At 39.2% G+C, this 16,836-nt stretch overlaps 1 protein-coding gene across 2 annotated transcripts in view; it reads left to right on the top strand.

The window, feature by feature from the left end:
• EYA2 (EYA transcriptional coactivator and phosphatase 2) overlaps nt 1–16,836 on the top strand; it is a 970,866-nt gene that overhangs the window by 441,685 nt on the left and 512,345 nt on the right. For both annotated transcript variants that reach the window (XM_044089920.1, XM_044089919.1), the window contains exon 3: nt 14,305–14,370. In XM_044089920.1, coding sequence (XP_043945855.1) covers nt 14,305–14,370 — 66 coding nt within the window. The remainder of the gene's footprint in view (nt 1–14,304; nt 14,371–16,836) is intronic.

Genomic DNA, 16,836 nt, shown 5'->3' with positions numbered 1-16,836 from the left:
TCATCTGTCCACTAATGCTGACTGCTCTCATATTTTTATGACTGTACTAATATTAAACCATATTGGAATGAGATTAACAAATTTCTTCAAGCTATCTATACTGATATATTTGTTTTGACAAAGTCTTCAATTTTATTAATGAGTTTTAAAAAACTCCCCAGAAAAATGTCCAGCTCTAAAAGGAATACTATAAACCTCTACCACTAATCAAGCCCTGCGATCCAACAACAAACCTTTTCTATCCATCACAAAATCAAATAGTGCAGGAGACTTATTACACTCTAAACCGGGTAGCAAAAATCTGGAAACAAATCCCCCCCAAAATAAGACAAGTAGACACACTGCATAGCTTCAAAACATCACTAAAGAAATACCTGCTAAATAACTGGCTGTGCTCTTGCAGTACCCCAGGCTAAACCTCCAATCCCGTACTCAATCTAAAGTCCATCTTCAAAGTTACACTCCCTTTATTTAATGGTTCTGTACACTAATATTACATGTCCAGCTTCATAGCACTCTCTCACTAAGAAATCTCACTGCATGTTCTGTCACAGCTGTCACTTACACTGTTCTTATACAGACTGCCACTCCACCCTGTACTTATTTTCTCTCCTACAAAACTTGCATTTCCCAGGTAAGTGCCACTTCCTCTATTTCCTTTGATACAGATCTGTACAAGGTCTCAACCTCAGTCCACCTAATGTTTCGTATAACTACTTCTCCTCTAGCTAAATCCCTTGCAGCCTTGCCTGTTCTTCCTTGTACTTCCAAATGATAAGCACATTGCATAATACATCCACTGTCTATCTGTGTACTTTCTCTGTAGCCAACTACCTCATGAAAAAATGTATTTCCTTAAATTGATAGGCTACTGTATGTTATCTAATGTGTTCTAGATGTATTCATATAATTGTGTTCTTGTGTAAACTCAATGTATTTTACAAAATGTCATTGCTTTTGTCTTACATGTACTTGCCTAATATGTGGAGCTTTTCTCCCCAGGCCTATACTGATATTGGATAAACCTTAGTCAGAACTTCCTGGTAAACAGAGAAATAAATAAAATAAATAATAAATAAAAAATGTTTTTGTAACTGTAACTTGCACGTCATTTGCACAGTAATGTTTCTTCTTGCTTTCCATTGTACTTTTTGTACCCAGTTCATGATTGAAAAGGGTAAGTAGACTAGATTATCTATCCAGTAAACACATTGCAAGTAAATAAATAAATAGATAAAGTATGCATGATTCACTGGAGCTGTACAGAATTATGCCTGATATACCAGGGCTGTATGGAAGCATTCCAGATTCATCAGGGTTGCAGAAAAGTATACAATATGTACCAGAGCTGTGTAGATGTATATCAGATTTACTAGGCCTGTATGGAAGTATGCCTGATAAACCAGAGCTATATAGGAGTACGCCTGATACGCCAGAGCTATATGGAAGTACATCTCATATACCAGAGCCATATGGGAGTACACCTGATTCACCAAAGCTGTATGGGAGTAAACCTGATACATAAGAGCTGTATGGGAGTGCACTATATACACCAGAGCTGTATGGGAGTGTGCCATATACACCAGAGCTGTGTTGGAGTATGCCAGATACATAAGAGCTGTATGGGAGTACATCTGATACACCAGAGCTGTATGGGAGTACACCTGATTCATCAGAGCTATATGGCAGTGTGCTATATACACCAGAGCTGAATGGGACTGTGTCATATATGCCAGAGCTGTATGGGAGTGTGCCTGATATACCAGAGTAATATGGGTGTGTGCCTGATATACCAGAGCTGTATGGGAGTACACCTGATATGTAAGGGCTGTATGGGAGTGTGCCACATACACCAGAGCTGTATGGGAATAAGTCAGATATACCAGAGCTGTATGGGAGTGTGCCAGTTATACCAGAACTGTATGGGAGTGTGCCAGATATGCCAGAGCTGTATAGGAGTGTGCCAGATATACCAGAGCTGTATAGGACTGTGCCAGTTATACCAGAGCTGTATGGGAGTACACCTGATGCATAAGAGCTTTATAGGAGTATGCCAGATGCACCAAAGCTGTATGGGAGTAAGCCTGATACACCAGAGCTGTATGGGAGTGTGCCAGATACACCAAAGCTGTATGAAAGTATACCTGATACTCCAGAGATGTATTGCAGTATGTCTCCACAAAACTGCACTCATTTTTAAGTAGAGAACACTGTGTTCCTTGGCTAGTTTTCACCATCTGCAACCATGGGCTTATCAGAGGTAATCCCACCTTGCTGCTAATGGTAAATGCCCCAGCAATAGCAGCAGCTCATACCCAGACAGCTGAATCCTGATATGGGTAAAGCAGCCATCAGCTGTCCACTGTCACCTGCCTCGCTAATGGCTTATCTGGCTCCAGGGCATGCTGCTAAAATCCAGGCTACTATAGCTGCACTCAAGCCTCTATCTCTCTGTACCACAGAGCTAACTCAGTCCAAAGTTGTGATTATACCATTTATTTATTTTTAATGAATTAAGCCTTTTATTACCTTTATTTTGCATGTACGTTTAGGTGGGTAAGTGTAACATGCTGCACAGAGCTTTTCAAATTAGCAAATATTTCTGTGCCTTTGTGATGCCTTTATGGGTCTTTAACTCCTCCTCAATTATGTATTCTGCCTTTCACCTTCTCTTGTGCACAGGACACCACAAATAGATGCATACAATAAATTTGGCACAAAACAACATGCAATAATAGTTTGAATTACAGAAAAGCTTGTTTTTGATTACTTTATGTACTGTATTGTGAACTGTGCTGCTGTGTGCTTAATATACCCTTGTGTTAAGAAATAACAATTACTTGCTTCTTCTGTTATACAGTTTGGATTATACTATGCATATCATATGTCATTTATTCTGTTTGCTCTCCTCTGTGCTATTTACTTGCCTAATCTTTCTTTATCTGTGTTTTTTTCAATGTCGGTGTCTGTTGATATCTGTTTTGCTGTTTGTATCTTGTTTTTGCCACCTTGGCCCTGATCATGACTGAAAAGGGTTTCTGAACTAGTCCACTTACCCAATTAGATGATTTCAGAAATGCTGGCAAAACTGTATAGACAATACAAAATAGTGATCATGGATAAATAATCACATTAGTTCTAACCAATTTTTATTAATCAATTACAGAGGAGGTAAGTCAATAGTAAGGGTTTGCAGTTGGCCATATGAGCTACTTCCCAGCCTCTCTGTCTCACAAAAACACACGTGTATACACACACACACACACACACACACACACACACACACACACACACACACACACACACACAAACACACCTACAGAGAAAGCAGGAGAGAACTCATGTCATCAACACCTGATTCTTCTAGCCAATTTCAGTAAATGGGCTAATGGACTTGAAACTGCACAACTTGTTTTATACTTGTGGTAAGCCTTCCATGCAAGAATGGTTTGGCCCCTGCAACTTCTTACTTGACTTAAACACCTCCAAGGCCTCACATCCTCAGTGGTTGTAAATTGTGCATCTCTAAACCTTTTCATTGGAATGAGCTAAAATTTTCAGGTCTCAGATTAATCTAAGTTATCTGTGTGTGTTTGTATGTGTGTAGTTATGCCTGTTTCTCTCTCTATATATATATATATATATATTTATATATATATATATATATATATAATATATGTGTGTGTATGTAGATTTATATATGGTTTCCCTGCATTTTGTCAAATGCCATTTCTTCTACAAACACAGGGGGTGTGGTTTAATGTTGAAGGTGCAGATAGCCGGGTGGTAGAAATGTCAATGGTGTGTAATGTCAAGACAGATAAGTGGGTTTGGAGGTGGGAGATTGTTTGTGTATGTGTATATGAGTTAGGGCTAGGGCCAGGGATGGGTGAAGGATAGGTATTGCATGTTTGTGTGACAGTTTGTTTATTTTAAGGTTAGGTTAGGGGATAGATATAGTTTTGTTTGTGTGTGTTTGGGAATTTTTGTGCGTTCAAGTATGTCTTGTCTAGTGGTAGTGTTACAGGAAGTTTTTTTATGAAGGTCAGGTGTGGGGTTAGGGGTTGAGGGAAGGGGCAGCATTAGGATTAGGGTAAGCACCCATTAGTGGAGCCCCCTTTCCTCTTTAGTAATGGATGCTAACCTCAATACTAATTCTCTTCCTCCAATTTGTGTTGTCCTGCCTTATCTAATTGGTCCTTCAATTGCTATCTAAATGTCCTCTTTTCCTCACTATCACAGCTTTGCTGTAGGCCAGAGTCTAAGATTATGAATAGTGCCCTATCCTTACACTCGAGTCTGATTAGCAGGAATCTGTCATTAATTCTGATGACATCCCTTACTGTTTTCTGAAGCCTTTCCCTCATCACATTTCTCACAACATTTCTAGTGCATCCTCCTCCTGAGTAGTAAGTGCTTTCTGCACTGCTCTTCCATCTTGTCTCCAGGATACAGAGGATGTCCAACCACCTCCATACCATAATGTCATCCACTTCTAAGCTGCATCCTGTCAGTGAACCTATACTGAGTACAGCAATCCTTAGTTCATGTTTGTCACATTGATTAGTTTTACATACAGCTTTCGGTCAACAGAGTTAGCCCAGGTAACCCTAGCTGGGCAACTAGATAACATCCGGCTGGTAACTTATTGATCCAGGGCTGCTAGGCTTTATGGTGGCACACGCTGGCCAGTAGGGGCATATATACACTTCCCACGGTTAGCATGGGTTCCTGGCATGGCTCAGAGTAGGCTGGGTCCTTAACCCTCTTATTACTGGCAAATACCCATGTCCATTTTTAGAGACTTTAGTCAACATGACCTAATCAGAGCCAATTTTTACACAATCAGCTATCCAAACACCCAGAGAGACACAGTGAAAACATGCAAAATCCATACAGACATTGGTCGAAGATCAGGATGGAGCCTTGTACCTTGAGAATGGGGGGTGATGGCCTTAACCATTATGTCAAGTGGTCTCATCTGACAAGTGACCTTGTAACTATGTACTCCATGACTATGGAACAGTGGACAGAGTATATGGCTACATAATAGACACACACACACACACACACACACACACACACACACACACTCATGGCAGGTAGAACTGCAACACATTTGTGAGTTACACTCTGACGTATGATCGCAAAGGTGCAATAGATATATTATATAAACATAAATTGTATCTTGGAATATTTGACAATACTCCAAGCTACAGACATCTTAAGAGACAGTATCTATAAGTAGTAGGACTGTGAGAGGCAAAGCCTTCCAAATCTGGGGGTGGAAGGGGCAAAGTAACCTTGTAACCCTGTAAAAATGCTATAAAAGTGATTTAGAAAGTTATAACTTTAAAAATTAGTCCAGTCAAGAAATCTGGACTAAAGCTAAAATAATGGGAGAACAAAGGCTCAAAAATAGGGACATATTTTAAATATTGATCTGAAAAGCTTAGAACGTTGCTAGAATAATAGGTTTATGTTAGTATGTATTTTCTGAAGGATATGAAGTCTGAAACTCAAATTTTTGTGATTATTTAGACTTTAATCTTCAGTGATTTGCCAGAAAAAACACAAATTTTATGACAAACAGACCAAAATATGAGACAAAACTCTGGACATTCTGTGAAAATCTGGCTAGTTGAGAGGTATGATTTTAAGTTGTTATATTTTGATCACAGTGTTTGATATATATCAGCTGAGAAAGACATTTACTGCTGGCCCAGCAGGTGGCACTCCTGCCTCATAGCATTCATTGCTCCAGTATTAACCAGCAGGTGGCACTCCTGCCTCACAGCACTTGTTGCTCCAGTTCATAGGTTCATAGGTTCATAGGTTGGTACTAGGCTATCAGCCCTAGGGCCTATACAAGCCTAGCCATAATAATTCCCTGGCTATTTCTTCCCACACTATTTACTTCCCTGGACCCCTGTCTAGCAGGGCGACTGACGTGATCCCTGGGGTGAATTTCCTTTCTCCCATCCAATCGTCAAGGTTCTTTTTGAAGAGGGCCAAAGAGGCACTCTGCTTGACATGTATGGGCATTCCATTCCAGAGTCTGGGGAGTCTCTGGGTCAGGAACCTATCCCTCCAGCATGTTTTGTTTATTGTGATGACAAGGTTTAGATCCCTGGAGCGTGTGGCTCTGAGGGATTGGGATTTCTTTAAGTGTAGCATGTCCAACAGCTCTGGGTTTGATATGGCCTTGTATGTTAAGCAGAGATCGCCTCTGAGTAGACGATATGCGACAGAGTATAGCTGGAGTTTTTTAAGGCAGTCAGCATAGGGCATCTGCTTTAGGCCTGTGATTCTTTTAGTGAGGTATTTATGCGGCCTTTCCAGTTGTTGCAGATGTCTTGAGAGGTACATACCAAACGGGGCATTGTATTCTATAATGGGTCTAATGAGGGATGAGTACAGTGGGACAATAACCTCATTTTTTTCTGGATGAAAAGCCCTTAGTGATGAGGTGTGCCACATAGAAGGATTTCCTGACTGTTGTGGCAATGTGGTTATCGAAGGTGAGACCACTGTCCACCTGTGTCCCTAAGTCTCTTATGACACTTTCGGTGTTTAGTGTACTGCCACCTATATGGTAATTCATGGGTACATGTTTTTTCCCAAAGGGGATAACTATACATTTCTTGGCATTGAGCTTGAGCCCATGGCTCTGGCACCAAGCATCTGTTTCTGTAAGGCCCTTTTGTAGAGTATCCACATCATTTGGGGATTCAATAATGGCTCCCAGTTTGCAGTCATCTGTGAACTTTGTTAGCCAGATTCCCTTAGTGTTGGCCTGTACTTCAGAGAAGTAGATGCCAAACAAGAGCGGTCCCAGGACTGAACCCTGAGGTACTCCACTTGTCACTTGCCTGGAGCTGAATTTGGAGTCAGCTACTTTTACAGTGTGGGTTCTATCAGCTTAGTAAGTTTATCTATAATTCCAGAGTAGGGGATGGTGTCAAAGGCCTTGGCAAGGTCTAGATAGGCTGTGTGGACCACCTTACCCTTGTCCATGGCTCTGGAGACTGATTTGAAGAAGTCAATCAGGTTCAGGAAACAAGATTGGCCCTTCACGAACCCAAACTGGGTGGGGTCCAGTGTTTGAAGGTTGCCAATGTCTTTGTTTATAAGTTCCATGATAATACACTCCATGGCCTTGCAGATAAGGCTTGTCAGACTGATGGGACGGTAGTTTCCAGGATCCAAGGTGGATCCCCCCTTGTGGAGTGGGATAACTGTAGCTCTGCACCACTCAATGGGCATGAAACCTGAGGTGAGGCTATGATTAAACATGACACTTAGGTGAGGTGCCAGTTCATATTGTAGTTCATGTAGTACACAGCCCGGGATGTCATCTGGTCCCATGGATGCTGTATTCTTAGCTTTGGAGAGTGCGTTTTTTACCTGTGTGGCCGTTATTACCAGAATTTGGCAATCTTCCAGTATTGAGATGGGCCATTTAGGGTGTGAGGGGGGGGGGTTAGTACTGAATTGATCTGCCAGGATATTGGCAATATCCTTGGGATCAGTATATGTAATGCCATTCTGTTTCAGCTCAGAGCAGATCTGAGCATTGCCATTTAGATTCTTGACATAGTTATAGAATGCCTTGTGGTTGCCTTTGGAATCTTTGGCAATTTTAATTTCGTAACTAGCTTTGGAGGATTTTATGAGGGATCTCAGCTTCTTACTGAGGCTGGTAAGGGAGTTTTTTGCATCCTGGGATTTTCCTCTTTTCTGCAACAGTTTCTTCCTTTTGATGTAAAGTTTGTTTATGGCAGGGGACCACCAGATTGGCTTCCTTTTTTTGGATGAGAGCATCTTGGTTCTATTTGGGATGGCACGATTCATGCATGAGTGGATGTGCTCGTACAGTGCCTTAGTGTTGGATTCAGCAGTTGAACTTTCAGTTCCCATCTGCATGGGTGTCATCAAGTTTACCACTTCTGACTTGTGTAACATGAAGTTGGCTTTGGAGAAGTTTTTTTATGGAAGTTTCCTTACTGGGGAGTGGAGGTGGGATGTGGATGTTAAGGGTGATTAGCTTATGGTCAGACCTAACTAACGAGGGGGTAACCATAGGTGTGGAGCATCGATTTCCCATGTTGATAATGACCAGGTCTAGGATATTGGAGCCCCTGGTGGGACTATGGATTAGTTGATCCGGGGCGTTAAAATTTATGAATTCCAAGAACCGTTGGGCAAAAGTGTTGGGACATGAGTAGTTTTCCCAGTTAAAGGCAGGGTAGTTAAAATCACCCAGTATTAGGGTGTTTGGTTCTATCTTAATATTTTCCTGTATGTTTAGAAAGGTGTAGTGAGAATCATGGTGTATGATGGGGGATCTGTGGCAAGCTACAATTTGGATTGCAGTCTTACCTAGTGTTAGTTGCACCTGGAGAATTTCAGACACATTGTGTTGGGCAACTAGCCTGGTGGTGTGAATATCCTTGGTGAATATTGACACTCCTCCACCTTTAGTGTTTCGGTCCTGGTTTGGTGGCTGAAAAGTGTGGTAAGTGTTGTAGCCTGGTATTGCAGGGGTGCTCTCTGGAGCCTTGAACCAGGTCTCAGTTACTGCACAGATATCGATGTTCTCCATTTTTAGGAGTGCCTCGAGAGCCTTTGTTCATTTCCCAGCTGGGGAGCTTTCTCTGCAGAAATTGCATGTTCTCCATGTGTCCAGGGGTTCTGACCATGAGCTGATGATTTTCTCCCACATCCCCAAAGACATGTTATAGGTATATTGGCAATTCTCTGTATTGCCCACACATGTGTGTGTGCCATGTGGGAGAATTAATGATTTTGTATCCTGTGAAGGACAGGTTCTTGTCTAATATTAATGTCTGTGCCTTGCAGCCATTGAGTGCTGAGACAGTCTCCACCTGTCCTGCAGCCCGGAAATGAAGTAAGCAAGTATCTAGAAAACAAGTAAGTAAATGATATGTGTATTTAATATTTAATATACTACCACTACTTATCTAATAATGTGACAATGCTGTGGCCAACTGTTTTGCCAGAAAAAGATAAAGGATTCTTTGCAAATTATATAATCCATATTGCTATGTAACTGTGAACAATTTGGTTTGCTACTTTCTGAAATAAAGTGTCAACTTTTAGCTAATTTTCTGAAATGTCACAAATGATTTTTGTGTAAAAAATGAAAAAATAAGTGATATCACTTTAAATGTGAATGCTGCTTTAAGAGCAGAGAGAAACTTTGCTGTATTAGCTACAGTAGGGAACGCTGTAGAAATGAAGGGCTAAGGGAAGACCATCCAGAGTGTTGTTTGGCCTTCTTGAATGGGATTTGAAGGAAGACAGCAGAATGAATGAAGAAATGGAAGAAGACACCACACCAGAAGGAAGCTGGAAACTTTTTATTTTACAGGAATACACAAGACAGAGATAATAAAAGGCTCAGGGAGAGTGAGAGAGAGAGTGATAGAAATAAGGATAAAGACAGAGAAAGAGAGAGAAATAAATAGACTGTATCCCAGCTGTATGGGACTGTACTGAAGTTACTTGCAGGAAGCATTTGCTAAGCCATAAGACTGCATTTTTATGTATTTGTACAATAGTCTACACTGTTTTACAAGAGTCGTTGTTGTTGATGCCTTTGATGAGTACGCCCAAGTGCACGCGTGTATGTATATATGTATGCATTTATATACACAGAAACACATACAGGCATTGCCATATATACTACTTGTAAATGTGTGCCTTTTACATATACACATACATAAATCTGCACCTTATACACTTATTTATAAACAAAATAAACACACACACGCACACACACACGTATGCACATACACACACACATTTTTAAGTTTCTCATGTGCGTTGTAGCTATTGCCATATAGTGAATTCTGTCTGCACAGAATATCAATGTCATATTAAGGTACTATCTTTGCTTTGATGCTTTGAAAAGACAGGATACAGACGGGAGAGAGGGGGTCAAGAACAATGAAATGTGTATATGGAGATGTTCAGGGCATGTTTTGCTGCAGTTAACCTATAGCCAGGTCCCTGCTGGTCATACAAAAAAAAAAAAGCCAAGCAAATGCTTCCACTGTAATAATTTAAAACTCTCGCAATGAAGCCACATGGGATATATGCAAATGAATTCTTTAAGGACATACAGTGTTTCAGCTAGTAAAAAGTACGAAGTCATAAGTCATAAGTTATGCGCATTCAGAAGCCATATATTGCTGAAACACTGTTTGTCCTTAAGGGTTCATTTGCATATATCCCAGGGGCCTTCATTACAGGAGGTTTTTGGCATTACATTGTGAAAACTCTAGCTTGGTTGTTTTTTTCTTGTTGTTTTAACTGAATGGTTTGCTGGTGTGACCGTTTTACCCCTTGGTTTGGATCATGCAGAACAAACCAGACACATGAAGACAGCCCTGTACCATTAGGAAAACAAGCAGGAATATATATGTCACATACAGAGAAAGATTTTTCTCTGTCTTGATACACAGAAATGTACTCAGGATAATTTTCAGACATATCAGTATAGAAATGTATTTGTGAAATACCATAAACCACTCTTTAAGGAGTATAGAGGTGTGCAAAAGTAGTTAGTGTACCAACAATTTTTTAAGAACAAGCCATTAGTGACTAACATTACAAACATATGCTATTTATTTACTTAAGTTTTGTTAAGTGGAATGCCCAGCTGGGATACAGTCCTTTAAATGAGAGGACTGCAGAGAAAAGCTCTAGCTAAGAAAATAAAGTCAAATTACATCTGAAAAGTAAATACTCATTTATATAGAGTATATTGAAATTAAATCAGCTAATACATAAACACTTAGATGGCTGTGTAACAGCTAGACTGTACTGGAAAGGTATATCATTACACATTAAAGTTAAATTCTTAGTACAGAAATATATAGTTATTTCAGAGATTATTTTAGAGTGAGCACAGACTTCAAGTAAAATCAGATAATACCAGAAACGCATTATTTGACCAAAATGATGTAGCAGTGTAAATAACATTAAAACACAGTGACAGGATGTTAGTACGTATATGTGACACAATGTAGTCTTGCCCTTTGTAAACAAACATAGCACTGCTGGAAGAGAAGTGCTATAAATAATTTAGACTTACATTTGGCATCATTTTATGAATTATACTATAATTTTATGAGCCACAGATTTACAGCAACAGTAATATCTAGTAAAAGGAGGGGTCCTGAGAAAGGTGGGACAGTACATCCAACTGTTTGTAGGATGGACCACAGGCCTTCAAAATCAAATGGCCAATACTGTGTTTATAATACCAATAATCTGGTGGAAACTGGCCAGTATAATTTATCCTGCTTGTCAAAGCCATTTTTATGTAGCTGTGGCACCTTGCTACAAAGTTTACTGCACAGCAGTCATGATATATATTTGTGTTGCCACTGTTTAAGAAAATAATTAATTCGCCCTAGCATTTCATAACAGGGGAGCAAGCAAAGCAGAACATTTTGAATTAATTAGTGCAAAATGGGTATGTGAAAATATATTTTTAAAAAAACTACCATTTCAAAACATAGCTATCAAAATAACAGTTATGAATAATCTTGATTCCACTTTTTAACATAATTGTCTAGTTGTAACAAGATTTTATAAACTTATGACTGCTTGCTTCTGTTCAGTAACATATCAGTTACTTTATCTAGATTTGGCTGTTTCCAAATGAAATTATATTTGAATTCCAGCCTTTTATAGGAACTATATTTTAGTCTATGATAAGGTAATCAGCATAAGACAGCTGCTTTTGTATTTACATGCCAGTTATCAAACTACATGGAGTAACAGTTATACTGAGGCAATTCAGAGTGATTTAACCATCACAAACATAAATACTTATTTATTTATTTTGTATTTATTAATCATGATACAGCAGTTATCCACACAGACTTCTATCAGGTACAGCCAATGAGCACTGTCTGGTCAGAGTCATACAGCAGACAGATGAAAGCTAAGGGATACTAACACTTGACCACAGGAAGCAGCCTATTAACGGCTCAAAGCCTTAATCCTCTGCGCTAAATGTCTAAATTAACGTTTTAAAAATACCTTGGAAAAGAGTGAGTGGAAGATGAACTGCTCCAAATGAGACAGCAGCTCACTTTATTATCTTTTAATGAAACATGCCTGGAGAAATAGGTTATTTCCACCTGCGTTCTTAGAAACCACGGATAGTGCTACCAGAAGTAGCTGTAGAATCTGGAAATAATGAACCATTTAAAAAAATGAGGTAAGACTAATATAAATAAATGAGCTTCTTTAACCTCTACAGTCTTCTAATTTACCACTCAAAGACAGTGAAAAGCACTAATCTGATCCATTTCTGGAATAAACAATTACTGATGGAACAGTGTCACTCTCCCCAAACACGCACATGTATACAACAGCTTTCTGTTTTGCACTGTATGTTTTACTTCAGATTAGGAAATTCATGATCTTGTTACACTCAGCATTCAGATTCAGTGGAGGTTATTCCTTTGGGTAATGTAGCACTGTACTGCCCCCTTCAGGGAAAAACTCTAATTAATTTTTACACCATGATGTGCTGCACTTCAACATTTCCAAAGCGAATCAGCACCGCACTGAAGTACATGTTCCTGTTCATTATACAAAATATGTAGCAAGCCTAGTATTGTGCACGTGCATGAGTGTTTTATATTAAAAAGCCAGCCTGACAGTTCAGGAAATATGTCAAGGATAATCCATATGCTGTCAGAAGAAAAGTCTAAAGTACAGCATGAAGTAAACTCACTGCTGGGATAGCAGAGAGGTGTGATTTTAGGGTCTATATCAGAACATCAAAGTATTAAAACTTCGAATGTTCTGATATCAAACACTATTCAGCGAACGCTAAGAATAGAGAAGCTGCAGAACAGCGAATTCTTTCCTTGGGAAAGAATTTGGTTGGCCGTTTCTGTGGCTTCACTATTCTTAGCACTGTGGTGGAAAGTTATGGGTTGGGTTCAGTTAAGTGTGCAATTTTTGTACATTAGGGTTAGGGGCAGGTTAAGTGAGTTAGGGTTAGGGCGCGGGTTAGGCGTGTGTGCGATAGTGACAGACTTTAGGGTTAGGGGCGGTTTAAGTGAGTTAGGGTTAGGGCGCCAGTTAGGTGAGTGTGCGATAGTGATGGACGTTAGGGTTAGGGTTTGGGTTAAGGTAAGTGGGTAAATAGTAGTGTATGTTTAGTTTAGTGTAGCATTAGATGTAGGAATTTAAGTGTATGTGTGTGGTTGCTGTTTGTTTGATGTGCTTTTGTTGTGTGTATGTGTTTCGGAGCAGCAATTTTTTCCATGGGAAAAAATTTGCTGTTCTGAATGTTCGATATTTTCATGTTTAGATGTTTTGGGGCCAATGAAATAGTGTTCGTTATTTTCATCTTTCGATAACGTGATATAAACGCTGATTTTAGATCTGATTGTTCTAAACCTGTGATTCAGTAATTTTGGAGGAGGTGTCAGAGATAATATCCTGCCAACATTAAAGCAAAGTAAGACTGCATCCTGGGGTCCATCTGCCTACAACAGAAAGGCATGTTTGTTTGGAATTACCTGATTTGACTACATAGTTCATAGGTAAATACTAGGTTAGCTGCCCTTGTGGACCATTTTAAGCATAGCCCATTTTGCTTTCAAAGTTGAAAATCAAACTTTGTACCTTGTGTCTGTGAGGTAAACACCTTAACCATTATGCCAACCCCTAACCTAATATTTCACAGTTTGTATGTGTTGTGTTTTGTGTGTTCATATGCGTCTGTGTATTACACAAAGTACAAATACTGAAATTATAAGTGCAGTTGCTAAATTAAAGCAACAGCAGCTGCTAATACAAAGATTAAATAAATAACTCTGTCACATTTACTATGAGGCATTTTGATGAGTTATTTCACAGTTATGTTATGTTTTCAATACCCTCGTGTTTTCAGCACCTGTGATCACTTAACTTCAAACAGATATCATTTATGAGCTTACTACATAATGCAGTATTTACAGTAAAATCTATTCAAACGTCTGTCAGTATGCTGACATAATGCCTAAAGAAGGTTACTTACAATCAGCACAACCAGCCAGTTGACAAATAAATAAATAAATATTTACCTCTCTCTCTCTGCTCTCAGTCCTTTTGTATGTGTACCACTCTTCTTATCTCTTAGACTGCTCTGTCTATTCTGCCAGCTTGACTCCGTCTGCGTGTTTCTTGTTTTTTTTTTTGTTTTTTTTTTTTTAGTTTAAAATGCTATGAAGAGTAATGAAGTAATTTTATCATGTTTTCTCTTAGATAAACAAAAGCAACTGAATACAACTAAAGCTGCTGCTGGCCCATCAGAAAATACTGTGGACTCGGGTAAGTAAGAAGATTTAGCTGCAAGGATGGAGCAGTACAGACAGAAGGCAGTAATAACACTTTGCACTTGTATGGGGTTAGGCCCTTCTAATGTCACATTAGAAAGGTCACTTCCTCTTTGGGATTGCAGTTTCTCTCTTTCCTGCTAATTTGTGATGCCTTACCCAAGAAGGATAAGTCATTTTGTAGCTGTGCACAAGACACATATACACACATGCACACATCTGCACACATTTACTCATGCATGCATACATATGGTAGATAATGCTCTGTGGCCTTCCTGACCTGCCTATTTCCTTATCAAACAGGACAGCAGTAGACCCAGTATAACTGCTGCCCTGCTTCATCCCAGAATCAATACAAATTGTTTTCCCTCTGCTATACGCATTAATTTCAACATTGCTCTAATCTCACAGACTACTCAGAAAAATACAAAAAATGAAACAGCAACACTGCAAAAATATGTAACTGCCTACAAGTACCCCTTTAGCCATCCCCTCTGTGTAAAGATTGTGGTGTTAGGTCTTTCATACCCTTTTTTCTTTAATGATATTACTGTTTAGAATTTGTTGATTCCTTTGAAGTACTTTAACATTTGTAGCATGCCTTCTGTCTTCTGCCTTTTCTCAGGGATGGCATGTTAACCTATTAAATAATTAAAATGGATCATGATTTAATTTTTCATTCTGATAGAAATGTAATATCATCTGACTTATCCATGTGTGAAATGCACTGGGCATGTATGTAGTAATAGCACCATGATTTCTAAAACTGCATATCACGTTTTTCTTCTGATGACATGTTACCAGCTACTTATGTATTGCCTTAGTGGTAATGGCTTCTTCCTTTATGTCATTGACCATCCTGCTATGAGTAGCCCTCCAGACTTTCTTACTAATTTCTAACCTTCCTTGCTTACCTTTTGGGCATCTGATAGGATGACCCTGGGCCCATGCTTGTTTTTATTGATATTATTACTTCCTGTATGATTGGGCCCACATGTCTTAATCTTTTATTCCTCAAGACAAAGTTATTTTTCTGCATTCCTTAGTCTTTCCATGTGGCCTTGCTTATAACACTTGTAGTAAGTCTCTCACAGGTCTACAAAAAGGGGTATATTTTTTTTCAAATTCCAAATGAGTGCCATATGATGCAGTATTTCTTTTTTGTTCACATTGAGATGTAATAACTGTTATCATCCTCTGTTACAGTCAGTGTTTAATCTAGGTGACTACTACTGTTCCTTAGTTTAGTACATAACCCAGTGAAAATATATTTTATTTAGTACTTAGTTATAAATGGGGGTATTAGTCAGAGAAAGACACAGACAGACAGATTGACTGATCACTGTTTATTTATTTATTGTTCTTTATTGGCCAGTTTAGTCCCAGTAGGCTAGTAGCATCTTTGCAGGGGAGAACCGAGGTGGTCTTTATACTGCCTAATACTCTTACTAATACTAATACTGTTAATTTAGTAGTTAAAACAAATGATGTAGTAATTCCATTTTGTATTTGAAGTCCTTTTTTCACTGTAATAAACATTGTCACTTGAGAAAAGTAATCAACCAGGCTCATGGTACAGAGACATGGCATCTGTCATATAGCAGTTTGGGTTTAGAAACAAATGCAGGCTGTCAGAGGCTTTGGTAGGAATAATAGAACTGAGTGCCCAAGGCTGCTTTCCCCCACCTGGGGTAAGGAGGTGGAGCTTGCTGGTGCAGCTGTTCATCTTGATGGAGGTTGCGTGATCTGCACTGTGCATGCTATAAGAGGGAGACATGCACAGTCAGTTGTATCATTGTACATACATGCCTTGGAAGGAGTACACATGTTAAAAAAAAGCACTCATGTCCCCAAAAGCACATCAAAATACAATAAAACGGGAAATTTTTTTACTCCAGGATTCCAAACCTACAGAAATTCCAAATAGAGCAGGCCAGAACAACTTGATGGATGTTACATCTCGACAGTGAGCAGGGGATCAGTCAGGTGCCAGATGGTTACACCAGAGGGAGACTGGGATAATGGTTAAGATATTTGCCTTACAAACACAAGGTGCAGGGTTTGATTCTCACATGAAGTAATTGGCTAGGCTTAAATTGGCCCACAAGGACAGTTAGCCTAGTGCTAATCTATGAACCTATGAACCATGACAGTGATTACTAGAAATAGTGGCTCAGTGGTGGCTTCAAGGGGAACATCATGTGTCAAACATTCATCTTTAGCAGTGCAAGGAAAACCTAAGAGTACATCTTATAGTAAGACAGTGACAGTACAGTATGAATTGTCATATGCAGTAAAAAAACAAAATGTGTGAAAAATGAACATGCAGGAGAACAAGAGTTAACACAAGCTATAAAAATAACTTACAAAGAACTTAGTACATACACAAAGATGGTATACTCTCTGAACTACCAATACAAATTGTGTATCTAGGAAGCAAACGGTGTGGAGTGCACTGATG

Source organism: Protopterus annectens, chromosome 12.part0 (genome assembly GCF_019279795.1).
Source record: "Protopterus annectens isolate FY-2018-M chromosome 12.part0, PAN1.0, whole genome shotgun sequence".
NCBI classification, from domain to species: domain Eukaryota; kingdom Metazoa; phylum Chordata; order Ceratodontiformes; family Protopteridae; genus Protopterus; species Protopterus annectens.
This window is presented reverse-complemented; position numbering and strand designations above follow the sequence as displayed.